The sequence below is a fragment of the Aythya marila genome (assembly GCF_965140915.1).
Source record: "Aythya marila genome assembly, chromosome: 14".
NCBI classification, from domain to species: domain Eukaryota; kingdom Metazoa; phylum Chordata; class Aves; order Anseriformes; family Anatidae; genus Aythya; species Aythya marila.
The window spans coordinates 10,836,287-10,852,133 of record NC_139055.1 but is presented as its reverse complement, the minus strand read 5'-3'; the positions used below and the strand labels follow the sequence as shown (position 1 = coordinate 10,852,133).

The 15,847-nt window shown below is 47.0% G+C and overlaps 1 protein-coding gene across 4 annotated transcripts; it reads right to left on the bottom strand.

Moving 5' to 3' along the window:
* Positions 1–309: 309 nt before the first annotated feature.
* On the bottom strand, positions 310–15,836 carry BRD8 (bromodomain containing 8). 4 transcript variants are annotated; one of them, XR_014318457.1, is made up of 23 exons: positions 15,776–15,836; positions 15,410–15,506; positions 14,777–14,846; positions 13,681–13,730; positions 12,865–12,987; positions 12,628–12,708; positions 12,098–12,162; positions 11,466–11,602; positions 10,820–11,035; positions 9,431–9,575; positions 8,028–8,237; positions 7,333–7,613; positions 6,390–6,845; positions 5,944–6,037; positions 5,682–5,728; positions 5,102–5,316; positions 4,704–4,796; positions 4,420–4,488; positions 3,530–3,707; positions 2,777–2,881; positions 1,872–1,916; positions 1,105–1,281; positions 310–720 (listed from the first exon to the last, which is right to left on the bottom strand). XR_014318457.1 is itself a non-coding variant. In XM_082771490.1 (22 exons), exons 1-22 carry the CDS (start codon positions 15,792–15,794, stop codon positions 661–663), a joined length of 2,856 nt encoding a protein of 951 aa, XP_082627616.1. In that variant the 5' UTR covers positions 15,795–15,836; the 3' UTR covers positions 310–660. The 4 variants fall into 4 exon arrangements, 2 of the variants coding, with proteins under 2 accessions (XP_082627616.1, XP_082627617.1); XR_014318458.1 differs by lacking the exon at positions 8,028–8,237; XM_082771490.1 differs by lacking the exon at positions 1,105–1,281.
* Between the last annotated feature and the right edge of the window lie 11 nt (positions 15,837–15,847).

Genomic DNA, 15,847 nt, shown 5'->3' with positions numbered 1-15,847 from the left:
AGCTCCAGCGAGACTGTAGGACTTTCCGTGGTTAGGATGTCCTGTTTCATAACAGCACTGCCGTATCCTTACACACACACTCAGAGAGGGAGCCTTCCCCTCCATCCAAGCACTGTGCAGCACCCTAATGATTCATGCACTGTCTCTGATGTCAAAGACCTGCAGTGCTTGTGTGCTCCAGCGGGTAACTGGAAGCGAGTTGAATTTGTGGGTGTTCAAGGCGTGTATGCACACTTGTACACGAGTAGGGTTCCTCCCCGCAGAGAGCTGTGGTGCTCAGTACACTGCACACCGTACACCGGGTTCGTTTTTCCCCAGACTTTAATATACATACACATTTACACATCACTAGTAAAAATCTGTACACTTCACATTACAGTACATACGAGCCACCAGTTGCTAGCTAACACCAGAACACTGATGAAGCCCAAGACGACTGCCCTAGAACAGGCAGGGGGGCTAGTCTTCCCCTCCGAGGAAGTTTCTTTGGGTTACACATTCTGATGAGAAATTGCTTCCCAGAGTGTCAAGCCAAGAAGGTGGAACAGGTCCCAGAAATAGACCTGCAGCTTTTCTTCCTCCTCCAACAGCTTTAACAGCATCTTGCTTGCACTCCAGCTCCGGATGCCAGGTGCTGGGTTTTCTTATCTGTCTGCAGCGTCATTTCTTCATCTTCATGTCTGCCTCGATGGCACAGCGACGCCCTCTGGTGCCTCCATCCTAGTCACAAGGCAAACAAAAGGACTGGCATTAACAGAAATGAGTTATGCAACCCTAAACACAAAACACTTCCTCCAGCACAGTGGTAAGGAATTGTGCATCTAATGATAATACTTTTCATGCCTTCTGAACAGAAGAAAGGGAAGCTCTGACAGGAAGGCCTGGGGAGGCCTGTCTGCAGACCTACCTAAAGTTCACTCTGGACACAGCACAGGTGCTGGGATTTGCAGCATCTCTGTGCATTGCTGGCAGTCAGGAGAGACAGGCAACAAGGCTCTCACCCAGACAGGTGCTTTTGGAGCCTGCACACGGCAGGCTTTCTCCTAAGTGACAATTTCTAGCTTGGCTCTTAAGATGGAAAGAGGAAACTGCTGACTAACCTACCTTATTAGCTGCTGATCCCTACGGGAAGTGCTCCTCCAGTTGAGTGACCCTGGCACTAGCTCCCTAGCTTCTCCGCACAGCTCCTTTCCATGAGTAGAAGGCGAGCTGAGAGCTTCCTTTGATCCGCTGCCCTCTCCCTCTGGCTGACATGCTGACTCTCCCGGAGTACTCCTCTGTCTTTAGATATATGCGAGAGAAAAAAAAAAACTCTCCATCTTCCTCCCCTCTCTCCTCCCCGCAACTCAACGACTTGGGGTTTCCCAGAGGGAATACTTTCCAAACACTTCCAGATTACCAGAGGCACAGAGCAAGGTATTTCTGCGGAGTATCTTATTTGCTTTCTGGACCATGAATGATAAAGGAGTACACAGCTGATTCCTCACTTTCCCCAGACCCTTTGCACTGTCTTGAATGTGAAGAAGGGGCAGCTGTGTAAGCATGAGAGATGTCAGAACTACAGCACTGCACCACTCGGCGTGTCTTCCCACTTACATGGAAAGAAAGCAGGAGAGCAGTTGTGGAAAAAAGCACAGGCAGATGACAAAACAAGAACGCTTGGAACCAGAAGAAAGACTGAAGCCCCACCCACTCACCCACGCTGAGAGGAAGGGACTAAGATGTTTCTTCTCTAGTGATCATGGTTGTACAGCCCCTATGTTAAACACACACTGCTGCGACGCTAAGGATGCTGTGACAGTGCAGTGATCACCCAGACAAGGAGCAGAGCACGCTGCCAGCAGTACTTGCTAGCGCCTTTCAATACTTACAAAGAGAGAGAGAAGGAAGGCAGGAGAGCCCATTGGGACACTGTCCTGTTAAAAGGCCAAAACAGAAGCACTCATCAGATAGGGAAATGCACACACCACATAGAAGCAATAAGCCCACACACGAGCATAGCGAAACATCTGCCCCATTCCCCTTCCTGCACGGCTTCAGTTTTATGCAGCAGGAACATATAAATGCACAAAAGAGGGATATGGCGAGAGTAAGAATGCTAGGAAAGGGATATTCCCTCCTCAACCATAGCAATGCCTGGACTACCAAACAATTGCTGCGCTGTGCAATCAGCCATGCTCGCCACTAGAAAGAAGCAGGCAGCCCTTGCTGTTACAATGTTATGTATGCCAGCTGAGAGCATGTGAGGTCATGTAATCATGGATGCATCTTTACAGAAGAAAAAAAAAAATCTATACTGCTATGAGTTCAGATCAGTGTGGAAGTCAAAGGTTCCATGGTGTGTTTTAAACAGCAAACCAGACTGGAGTAATTCCCTGGTTCTAGGAACTTGACTTGGAAGTGAAGAACACGGCAGAGGCTGGTCTTCCAGACCTCTACATTTTCACCTTCCTGCCATATCCCACTTCTTCTGATAGTCTACTCATTTCCCTACAGTTTTGATATACTTGTTTTTAAAATCAGGGAACAAACATAGGGGTTACAGGAGTAACTCATGATTATTAACCTGCCTCTGGGATGACACACAGCTCCAGAGCTGAAATCTAGTCAGTGGACACATTTAAAGAAAAATACTGTTTGTTCACATGAAGATGTTGAAGCTATTTTCATCTCAAAAAAACCATTCTGCACATCTTTTTTTATGGGAACTTCATGCAGTATCTCAAAACTCTCCAAAAGATACCAACTGCCCTTCTGCAGGGTGCAGCTTTCTCACCTTCTCCGAAGCATCTTGCTTGCGAGTGGAGTCTCGCCCACGCAGGCTCTTTGCACTGATCCCTGACTCTGATGTTTGCATGATCAGTTGCGTGGCCAGAAATTGCTGCAGGAAAACCACACTCTGTTAAGATTCTCAAGCAAAACAAGCTCAGTTAGTGCTTGTCACTTAACTATCAAAAACCACAGGGCTGGGAATGATTGGGTCAGAGGCAGTTTCAGTTCCTTGTTTGCTGCTCAGAGTAAGTTCCCCCATTTACCTCAGAAGCCACAAGTCTGGAGGGACTATAAAAATCCACTGCAAACTGTGTTAGCCCTGGCTGTTGGGACATTCCACTCCGTAAGAAATTTTAAATCATATTCACAGGCTAGTTTCATATACACTTTAAGCCAGCAGAGCCACCAAAAGAAGCAATCGCGTCCCCTGTCATTCACTGATCTTGTTGCTTGTTTCTGTTCCTGAACCACGCCCTGCTTCTTGCTGGCCTAAGCATATCTACATCCCCTGAAGGAAATTAGATTTGAAATTGGTCTGGGCTGAACCTAACTGACATTTTACTGTGTAATTTTAACCTATCCACAATCAGCTCACCACAAACACCTAGCACAAGAGAGATGCAGGAGAAATGGGACTACTTCATTCAAAGACCCTGTGAGTGAAAGTGTGGTCTTATATCCAGAAGTGTTTCCTACACCTGCGGACCAAGGCAGATGCTCTGTTCTGTACTGCTCCTGTCTCAGCTCAGTACTTTACCTGGATCTGCTCCAGGACATCTCGCTGCATCTCCACAGCCATGTGGTACACATCATGGTCTGAGCTGTTGTACATAACTGCATTTTGAAACATCAGCATAATATCACGCTGGAACTCAGCTGTGGTTCGTATCAGCCCATTCTCAATGTTCTTTTTGATTGTAGATAAATCCATTGGCCTACGAAAGAAATGCATTCAGCATAGCAACAGACATACCTACCTCCTTCCCCTGTCATTTGCAAGCAGCCTTGGGTCTGTGACAGGTCTAATTAGACAATCTATTTAATTGGCAGAATATCTTCTCCCCCACATAGGCTGTGTTCCTGAGTTCCAAGGCCTTATATCAGGAGACACAAGCTGTCCAGCAGTTACCATAAATGGTGACAGTACATAACAGATGCCTTGAGAGACATTTGTCTTCTCCAGGCGTCACTGAGGGAGATAACAGAGAACTAGAGCTGCAGCCATTGAATTGTTTACAGAGATTTCTGAGGCTACCAGTGGGTTCTGTTAGCTCTCCCAGAAAAGTCCACTGTCTGAGACAGTAAAAGAGCTCATCAAAGTTTTTGGAGTCTCAAAGATTAAACTCTACTCCCAGACAAAAACTGAGAACCTGATGATAGTCACATACTACCTTACTGACAAAAAATGTTCTGTGCAAGTCAGCTTACTTCATCCAAGGACAGGGCTGGGTAAAGACTTGTGTCTATTACTGAAGATCTGAAGATGACTCTTTTCTTAGGGAAATCTGTTTCTGACTGCAAGATGCCAGAAGAAAAGTATTTTCCAAGTCTTGCAGTTTGAATTACAGATGAAGACTGGACCTTCCTGCCAGAAATTCCTACACAAACATACCAGAGATCTAATGACACGAGACTGCTGAGACTCACCTTTGCACAATACTGTGGTAGCCTGGTGCTATATCATCAGTCACAGGCTGGAGGAAGACATTAGCATACCTGCAGAGAGAAAGAATCTACTGAATGCCCTATCCTTGCTGATAAAGGAACAATCCTCAAATATTTGTCTCATGCTGTCATGTTTGTCCGCTATCAGTAACAATTTGATTCGTCATCTCCCCGTAACAAGCCAGGTAAGCCTCAGAGATGGGAGAGTACAGGCTTGTCTGGGATTATTTACTTCCTTCTGCCAATTCTCAAGACATCAAACTCACCTGTGATTAGCTGCTGCTCTCCAAACTAGCATGATAGCTTTCTTCCAGATCTTCTGGGCCTGTATTGCTTCCTGATCCTCACTGCACACTGAGCTGAGAAAAAAGACATCAATCGTAAGTCTCCATACTTACTGCCTTGAAGCAGAAAAACCTTAGTTTATTTTGCCTTTGCTGTACCTACACTAACCCCTGCCAGAGACAGAAATAAAAAAAGGAATCTTACTCACGAGTGCACTGTCTGCACACTGCACTTGTGAGTAAGGAGAATCTAGTGCCAGACAAATCAAATTCCCTCTGTGGACCCACTCAGTCAGCAAAACAGAAATGAGAATCCTATGTTCCCTCCACAAAGCAGCCTGGGATTTGCATCTGCATGACAGAGTTTCATGGATACTCACAATTGCGAGGAGGCCGGGCTGCTGGGGATGGAGTCGGCTAGCGTGTGCGACTGTAAAGGTGCGTTATGGACACTGAAGCCATCGTCGCTCTCACTCACAGGGGGTTCGTTATCCATCTCTGACAGGTATCCCTCACCCTGATCTTCTTCTTTGGGCTCCTCCAGACTGGCAGCCTCACTGGCACCATCCTCATCATCCTCTTCACCCTGCCCATCCTGAAACAAAGAGTTCATGAGTCTATGCAGCCGACTACAGCAGCAACTCAGAGTGTCCAGAGAAATTAGAGTTCAGAAAGAAAAGTAACTTTTTTACTACAGCTACTGACAACCTCATCTATAGGCACGTGCAGAAAATTCTGGTCACTATCCTGCCCTGCCTCCCACCACCCTAACATAAACACAGAAACACTGACACCCAGCTGAACAGGGCCTGAAGCAATCTCCCCTTTAGCTCCCGACCTCACACTGACGACTTCCCATTGCAGAAAGCTGAAGCAGGCTTTGATTTTCAGTGGATAGGAGCCAGAAAGCAAGAATGAACCCCAAAGTACACAGGATGAGTACAGCCAATTCAGAATTACCTTCATCTGGCTCCTAAACAGGGCTCGGGCTTCCTCCTTCATTGAGTCTGTGGAAGGAAGAAAAGCAAAAAGGTTATGATTCTCCAAAGCAGTCTTTCCTACAAAAGCTCCTGTACCAAAGCCTACTGTCCTGCAGTAATTACCACTATTCCTACACATATCTTGTTTTCTCCCTCCTCCCCAAAACACCTGAACCAGATCACTGACATCTATCCAGCTAATAATGTTGCATGTAAAAGATTTCCTAGCTGAATTAAGTTACCTGACAGCTCAAATTTGTGCTGAACATCAGCCTGTGAGGAGTCTTCACTCACATTTGGGACTTGTGGAGGGGATGAATCATCATCAGGTGGGGTCTGGAGGGAAGAGAAATGCACAAATCTAGATGTTTGTGTCAGCTTACTTCAGTGAAGGTGTGGGCACATCTCACTCACCCTAACCTAACTCAAGGCAATGAAGCTCACTGAGCACCTTCCCAACAGCAATTCTGCACATGGGTGGTGGGAGATACAGAAAGGCACTGCCTGAAGCAGAGAGCTTCCCTGCAGATCGAACAGATCAGCAGCATGACTCCCAAGGAAACAGCCAGCCACATTCATGGAAGGGTCACCTTCAGCCCAGCAGTCACCCTTTCTCTAAACTTTCCTGCCTGCCACAACTGCTCCTTTCCTTCCCCACACCAGTTCCAGGCAGCCTCTGCTCACATACCTCTGTCTTCACCGTGCTGTGCATCGCGTCTTCTCCCTTGGTCGATTCTATCTCAATTTCAGCACTCTCTCCTGCTGCCACAGCTGCTCTTTGATCCTCTTCTATCTCTTGACTCCTAAGCTCTGGTGTTTCTGTCACTCTTGCAGTTGCCGGTATGGTTTCCTCAGCGCCCAGCTGATTCTGCTCCTGCTCTGCAGGTTCTGTCTTTATTTCTGATCCCAGCTCTCCAATGCCCATTAGCTCTCGAATTCCCTTTGCCTCTGGCTCCTCACATTCCAGTCTTTCCTGCTTCACAGTCACAGACACTTGGGGTATCTGGGCCTGTTTCTCGTGCTCCTGACGAATTGGGTGTTCCCATGGGCCAGGCAGGGCCTGTGGGTCATCAGTATCTTCGCAAAAAGAAGACAGAGCAGCTTCAACAACCGCTGCATCCAGGACTTCGGGGTTGTCGTCTACCTTTATTGTCAAAACAAACAGAAGTGCAGGCCAAGGTCAGAAAGAGGGATTAAAAAAGAATCAGTGTTATTTAGTAACAAGTCAACTGTAGAAAACTTGGTGTACTGGCTTTACAAAATCACCTTTAGCAGCCAGACTCCCATCACTCCCTGTGGAGTTTCAGTTTTAGAAACTTGGCACTCATGGAAAGCACGCTGCAAGCAGCGCTCACTTGTCTGCCAGGTCTGTGACCCAAACCCTACCCAACATGAGGAAGGAATTTCTTTCTGTATTGTGAGTGAAGCACCAGGCTAGTCACGGCAGACTACCAGCGGGGGTGTCATATAGTCATTTCCTATTGACCTGGGCAAGGATTGTGAAAATGAGCAATTTGCAATAGTTATTTCTTCCTCGTTTAAACTTACTACATTGGCAAGCAGTAATCACTTGAGAATAATCTAACTTGATGAGGAGCAAAAGCTACTGGCCCTCTATTTTGCCTTTTTACCTTGTCCTCAATGATGGCTATGATATTTCCAACAGTATCAAAGTCCAGCTCTTCCCCTGTATAGGACACTGCAATATCCATCTTCTCAGCCAAATCCAGGTCTTCTTTCCCATCCATGCAGTGATCTTTGGAAGAGCCTGCAGTGCTGCCGGCTGCAGAACCCAGGCACTCTTTCTTGATGGAGTCAATGATCATGGATATTTCGCTGCTGTCCATGGACACCGTCACTGTATGGGAATCAGACACTGCCTCCATGGAAACACAGGCTTCGGGCTGGCTCACTGCGCAAGGATGAGCACGACAATCATAAGCAAATACCACAGTGGTTAAGACCAAGCACCAACTGCAGGCATCCCAGCTCCACCCACAACAGCATGACTTAGAAAAATGAAAGACAACTATGGGTGACGTGTTTGCTTTCCCACGGTAGAGACAAAGTGAGACTCCAGGCCTTGAATCAGCCCTTGAATCACAATCCAGCAAACACACCACTAGCACCCCCACCCAGCAAATCCCATTTAAATCCCATCTTCACCATCTGTTTACTCGAGAACTCAGCTGTAAATGTTCTTTCAGAAAGGATGGTGAGTCTGAGGTGATAAAACGCCAGCTTAGAGCTTCCTGGGTGCTGAGCCCAAGGGAAGTTCTGTTTTCCAGCAGTGCATGACCTGTGAGTGCGTAGTTCAGGAACGCACCTGTGGCTACGCTTTCTGGAGCTGCAGCTGGTGGCACAACGGATGGTGCTGACAGCGTGGGCATCATGACAATTGTTGCCTGCGACACAGGCTCTACTGGGGGTGGCAGGAGCTTAGCTGGAGGTTCGCTGGCAACAGCGGAGAAGGAAGCAAGAGGTGAGGTGAACTGCGCAGGACCAGCTTCTAAAAGCCGGGAAAGCGTAGGAGCACCTAACAGAGAGTAGAAGGGAAAAGCACATGAGCAAGAAGCAGCCAACACCGACGTCCACAAAGCCAGCGCTGGGCTCTTCAATGTCTGTTGGCTTCCTCTGGGAAAGGTACCTAGAAACGTTCCCAAAAGCTATACGGAGAACCTGCACCAAAAATGCGTGACTCTTTGGGGTGTGCAGTCTCAGACAGGATCATGCAGGCTCTGGGACAGTGCCCAACGTAAGGGCCAGACAGGCTAAGCCACACATGCAGAGAGATACCCTCCCAAAGGCTCATTCCAATGTAATTACAGGAAATCTGGAAACCAGTGCTGAGAGAGCCACACAAAGTAAGCCAAGACAAACAATCATGACAGGGGTGGAAGGGAGCAGAAGGAATCTCTTTGCAGGTCTTTCCTGGAGACTGCCTTTTCTATCAGAGGTTGCCACCCAGCCGTACCTTCCAGTCTGAATTTACTGAACCATCTGGACCAAAATAACTGGTCTTAAAGAACAGAGATGCGTAAGGAAGGTGAGATTATTCATTTAGAATTATATGTGAATGAATAGTGTAAAACCTCCTTTGGAGACAACATGACTAACCCCTTTTTATTGTGAGCTGAGGAGAAACTTCATCTTAGGCAGGATGTTCAGAGAAGGTTCAGTGCAGAGACTCCTGCATTGTTCCTCTCACCCCACCTAGGGAACTTGCCCCAAAACTCACAACCTACTGCAGTCTAATCCTCAACACACCCCTGAGCTAAAGTGGAGGTAAAACAAATGAGGTCTTCAGGTTCACAGGGAACTGAAATTTAGGCAGATTAAGAATTAGACAGTAGACCCAATTTGCTCCAGCTCCCTGTCAACTAGGCACCGAAATGCCTGGTATTAGCCAGTGTCAAACCCAGAAAACTGGACTGGATGGACCAGGGCCAAATCCAATCTGTTTCAGTCATTTTAGATCAAGGCACTTTTCTTTCTCCTGTGAGAATTAGAGTCTTCTTAGGAAAAAGAAAGGGAAAAGGGACAGGGGTACAGAAATAGCAATAGAATTCATAAAGAAGCCCCCAAACTAGCCAGGGTAGATATCCTTCATCTCTCTCCAAAGAGAATTCATACAGCAGTCTGTGAAATTATGGCACATAAGTGTAAAATTGCTAAAGCCTCGAGTACTTCTGAGGGGAGAACTGTACAGGGAGAGTCCTTGGGAGTTACCTGAAGCAGCAGGAGATGCAGGGACAGCACCAGGTGCCGACTGCATTTCCCCACTGTGCAGCACTGGGAGGACGCTTCCTACCTCCAGCAGGACTCCCGAGCTGTTCATGTGACCAGAAGCCACTGCCATTTCGTTTTCACCAACCTGCCAAAGGAAGACACAACTGAAGTTCCTGGAGATACAACCACATCAGTGATTCTCTGCCAGATATGCTCCTTCATGGATTTGTCCATCACTCACTGTCTCAGCATTTCTTCTGTGCTTTTAGTCCCTGCCTGAGGCCCCTTATGCAAGTGGACAACAGTCTGAAACTTCTCAGGCCACAATTCAGCTATGGTGCAAACTTCCTTTAAGTTAAGCCCAATGGAAAATTTGTTCTACCTTAGTTTCTCTGTTCAAAGACATTACAACCTGTGACAGATACCAGTAGTGTTAGTGTCTCTATGCCTAAAATAGCAAAGAATTTTCCTTTATTTTTAGCTGAGGGAAACCGAAGCAGCAAGACGGAGAGTAACTCTGTCAAGGTCACAATGTACACCCGTGACAGACCCTGAAGCAGATACAAAACAGCCCTGTCGATACAAAGAAAGCCCAAAGTCTTCCACGGCCATTTTCTTGTTATGTCATATCTCACATTGCAGCCTGCAAACACAGAACCCATGGAGCATTTACGCAAACTAACAGAGAAGACCCCAAATATGAGTTATTAAAAGAAGGTCAACAGCAATACACCTATTCCATCAGATGAACACTAACACAGGGAACCAATGTGCACAGGCTGATGGCTGCAGTTTTCAGAACGGGGCTCTGAACAACGTCAGTGATGGTTGCCCTTCTCAGACTTCCACAGTCACTAACACCAGAAGGGCCAAAATGACTCGTCATCACAGCCATTTTGCAATGAGGAGAAGACTGAAGCACTTCAATATTGCTCACAAACTTTATTAAAGGACTCCCTATCCCTATCCTAAGATACACTACAAATACTGAAACACAACTCCCTGCCAGGATGTAAACAAGAACTGTGAGCCCAAAGGAGAACTCAGCAAGAACACCTCCACAGAGGCCAATTGGGATGATGCCTACTAACATGCACCTGCAGTGAGAGCCATTTCCTCTAGCAAAGCCTGCAATTCCAACTCCTTGTGACTGGAGAGAGCCAGTCCTATGTGCTGACTGACACCTGCAGCCCTGCACCCACACTACTGTCAGGAAAGAGTCCCAACTCTGTGGCTTCACAAGGGTTACTAAATCTCTCATATTTCTCTTCTGTTGAGATTCTCACAGAACTGTGTATTTAAGAAGCCTTTGCGGCTCCCCCTTTTTTAGTGGGAGAGTCTGGAGCAGATTGTTTGTGTGCTTGCATACATGAGCAGAGAGCTCCATACCAGCCTGGGGCTTGTGGGCAGGAGACTGCCCTTCTTCAGCAGCTCTGAGAGCAGAGGGGAAGGAGGCGGAGTTGCTTTTTGTCCTAGCATCTTTTTCTGGGGTGAATCATCAGTGACTGGGGTCATGGGGGCATCCAGGGGAGCAGAGCCTGGAGGGGTGTCAGGGATTCCAATGAAGGAGGCAACTGGGGTGCTGGGCAATGTCCCTGGAGTGACCTGAGAAAGAGAAAAACCACACTGTTCAAAGCCACACTCCAACACACGGACTAGTCCCACTTGCTCCTTCCCCCAAGAGCATTGAGCCAGCACACCACAGCCACCTTCTCCATTCACTCGCTACACCTACTCCAGGCATTTGCTTTTACCCTTTCCCTGCCCTTCAGTGCCACTTCCCGGGCACACACAGACTTCCTGGCCAACCCACTGATGCCCCTACACAGCCTTTGATCCAGGCACCTGATGGTCACAGACAGGGAAGGGGACACGTATCTCGAGCAGCACTGTACATCAGCCACACTACAGCACTGCCACAACAAAAGGTCTGCAAAACAAGGCAGGGGCTTCTCCCCAGGCTGCTGTTCCATGATGAATGCAGAGCTCGTGTCCCCAGCTGCTCTTCCCCTCTTACCATGGGAAGTATTCTTACCCCCGGGCTGGCCTCATCCACAGCAGGCTGAGACAGATCTCCCAGAGCATAGTCTCCCCCTGGAGAGGTTGAACCTGCAGGGGAGCGAACCATCACACCCGTTAATCTTCGTGGCGGATTCTTAATGGCCTGACGAGCTGGAAGAGAACAGAAAAAAAAGTGGGATTCCACGACTCCATCCACCTTGGACAGTCCCTGAGACCTCTGACTTTGTCCTAAAGAACACTAAGAAAACAATTTATATTGTAGGAATTTCCCACATCACACTACACTCAGCTCACAGATAGTACTAGTAAGGTGTAACACACTTTAATTTCACATCTTCCTAGCAGTTGGGTATTCACCACATCCCATCACTGGTAAGTTAGCTCACCAAGTCACTCCAGAAACAATAAATGGATGAAGCATTCAGAACAAATCCTTCTTCCTCTTACAGACACCTTTTCTACAGAATTTGTTTCCTTATCAGAAGCCCCTGTATTTTGCTCTAAAGAGAACACGATCTTTCATTCCAGCCCCCAGGGTAAAGGGATTCCTTCTGAACAGGTCTTAACAAGACGCAGTATTTCCCAAGTGATCTTACAAACATATGCACCTCTCTTTGAGGAGGACTAAGCACATTTCCAGCTTACCCTGATAAGCAGCATCTGTAGCCTTCCTCTTGACTTCTGCCTCCTCCTCCTCCATCTTTTTCTTTCTGTAAACAGAACCAACTGTCACACAGTGTCCCATTGTCCCTTAGCTTCTCCCCCACAATCAGCTTACTGGCCCCTACCCCTTAATCTCCAAACAATGAACTGCCTCTGCGGACCCAGGCTCCATTTCTTTGAAGAGGAAAGCAGAGTCAGAGGCCAATCAGGGAATAATGCACTTTGCAGGAAGTTTCAGTTCCAGATGATTATCAAAATGGAGGAGGCAAGCACAATGTTGCAAGCCATCACCAAGCTCTTTCTAAGAGCTGCAAAAGATGTTCCACATAAGCTGGTGTCCCCCAGTCTAACTAGGACAACCCTCAGAGGCCAAAGCATCTGCCCAGCTGCCCTATCTCTCTCAGCTCAAAATGCATTGAGCAAAAGTAACACAAACACAAAGCCTAACACAAAGCATCAGAGAACTACAAACTCGGAAGAAAACGTAACGTGGAAATAAGTAAATAACCCACATCATAATCTCATTGCACAGCTCCTCCAGTCTGTTATCCATGTGTCCAGCCTGGATCAGCTCTGCATCCTTCTTGAGTTGCCTGTAAGCAGAAAATCTTCTTATCTACTTATCACTGAACAGCATGCACTGAGAAGCTCTTGTTCCATGCATTTTTACCCCAAACATTGCTCCACTTATGCCACTTTTTCAAGACAGGACTCTCAGGTACGCCACAGCTAATGCCTCTGCCACACACCTGTATTTCTCCTGTGTTTCTTTAATAATTTTCTTCAACTCCTCAACTCGTTCCGCAGTCAGTTTCCGCACAATAACATCTTCCACAGTTTCCACCACCTCTCCTTTCTCACCACGTTTTCTCCTATAGAACACGAGAAAAACAAAACAGTCATTAAACAGAAATCCCAAGTTCTCCTTCCATAGCTGGCTGCTGCCTGTCATTCATACCACACACACACACAAAATCAACCCCCCTCTTCCAATTTCCCTTAAATAATACTGGAAAGCACAGTGTTCCAACAATCTGATCTGAAAAGTGTATCTAAATGTTAAAGACTTCAGGAATAGATCAAAGATGGAAGCCCACTACAACTCTCAACCTGAAAAACCCATCATTCAGCTTCAGAGCCACAATAAAACCTGTATTTTTCACAGTAACTCTACGATGTCCTTTGTCCTGCACCTATACTGTTAAAGATCGTTCAGCACTAACATAAATAAACACTACTTTTAAATACCCTGCCTTTAATTTCATTTGACGTAAAGTTCCAAAACAAGAGACAAGATAAAGAAATATGGAAAGTGTGGTCTAAGAAATACTTTGAGCTTGCTTGCTAGCTGCTTTTCCCATCGAGCCAGCCTTCCACATCTGCCATACCCCAATCTCATTGTCCACCCCAATCCCATTGTCCACCCAAGCCAGTTATCACAATTAAATTTCATCATTCCTGTTCACTCCTCTTGGGGAAGAGCACTATCAAGTGATTTGCTGTAGAAACTGACAGGTCCACTCAAAACTACTGCAGACCACACTTGCTTCAGACTTCGTACTTACTTAGGGGTCTCTGTAGTCTCCAACAGCTCTGAATACTGAGATGCACAATGCTAAGAAGAAACAAAAAAAAAGTCAGAGGATACCAAAGAATTAGAATCAGCAAATGCCGATCAACAAAACCTACAGGGCACCTCCTCTTTCAAAAGTCTAACGCTGTATGAACATATCAGACAGTCTTCTCCACAGTTTTCCCCAAAGCTATAACTTAGTGTATGTCAAAATGAGGAGACACATTCACTCTTTTACTCTAGCACTGTCCAAGCTGATCTTCAAAACAAAGATAAAGAACAGACATTCCCAAGCAACAATTCAGAAATCAAAGAAAGCAAACATGATTAGGAAAACTGTAGCTGTCTGTGAACATGAACCAAAAGTATTTCAGTGGAGAAGGTAGCATTATGTCAAGACTATGTTCATAGCTTAAGAGAACTAAAAAAAACAGTAAGCAACATTTAAAATAATAATAATAGTTACACATATATATCTACACACACGCACATATAAAGAGATATATAGATTCTGTTTATTTCTTCCTGGTCACTATGTAACAAAAATCCCAGATGCTTGACCAAACGGCTGGACGCACCAAAATACAAGGGCATCCACAAATCCCCATGACAAAGAATTCCACAACTTGATTATGTGCCTAGTGCAGAACAGCCTCTTCTGTTTTGCTTTGAACCTGCCTCCTGTTAAGTCTTACTTAATAGCCTCTACATCTTGTATTGGACATGGCACTGAACAATGAAGACTCATTCATCCTTGCCATGCCACTCCTGACTGTACAGACATCTGTTGTTTCTCTTATTAGTCATCTCTTTCTTTTGTTGAAAGGTTCCACCTTACCTACTGCTCCCTTACAAGGAAGCTTTCAAGTCTTTGATCATCCTTGTCTTTTTCTTTAACTTATCCAACCTTATCCACAGCCCACTTAATCTGATTTGAACATTTTCTTTAAAAATTGATTTTGCTATTTCTTCAAACTTTTTTTTTTTTTTTTAACACCAACAAAAAACTTCAACATCATCTTATGCAGCTGTCTTACACATCCCATCTAGAATTCATTTTCTCCAAGATTCACTTGCCATTATCTTACCTTTTGGGAAAACCAGTCAGGTGGGCGGCCTGGCTCTGCAAAAGGCTTGATGGCTCTGCTGACTGAGACCCTGCAGGAGAGTCACACACGTGATGCAAGAGAGTCATGCATGGCAAGTCATTAACCCAACCAACCTAACCCAACCAACATGCTGTGCAAATACGCTGACCTGCCCTGACGTTCATCACAGAATAATCCCCATAAACACAGTGGAGTTGCCGTGATGGAGTTTTTTTTTTTTAAAGGATCGTTCAAATATAGCCCTTGGGCTCAAAAATATCTGCCTGCTCCTAAACCAACAGCTTCCCTCTATTGCTTTGAAAAGCAACTTTCCAGCTTCTGGTGATGTGGTTACATGTCCACAAACAGAAACTTTTGTTTGGTGAGGCAACAAAACAAAGCTACGAGTGTGGCAGCGATGCAAAGTGATGCTTTGATAAATGGACTTCTGGACCACAACCTTCCCGATTTATGCACACACTCTTTGCTCTAACTAATGCAGTTCTGTGCAGCAGTTACAAAAGAAACAGGCAGATTTCCAAGCCACGTGTCTGACTCCTCCACCGTTAACACCTCCGCCTGTGCTGCTAACAAGAACACGGGGAGGCCGAGCTGCCGTACCCGGACCCTTACCAGTTCTGGTCGCCGCTGCGCATGACGGAGGAGGCCAGGCAGAGCTTCTCGCGGATGGACCAGGGCTCGGTGGGGCCGGCGCCCAGCAGCTTGTGCTCTGCGGGGAGACAGCCCAGCTCCGCACCCCGCCGGCGGGGCGGAGGCCACGCCCACCCCGTTACCACGCCCACATCTAGCCCCGCCCCTCACTTTAGGCCCCGCCCCTATCCGTTAGCCCCGCCCCCGCCCCTCAGCTCCCCTCAGCTCCCCTCAGCGACCCCCGCGCCGCCCTCCCGCCCCCTCCCAGCCCCCTCCCGCCGCCCCCCCGTTCCCTCCGCCGCCGCCGCCCGCTCCCCGCCGCCCCTCTCGCCGCCCCCCCGCACTCACTGCCCGTCCCCGCCGCCATCTTCTCCGCCCGGCCCCAACGCGCCGCAGGGCGGAGCCGCGCGCACAGCTCGC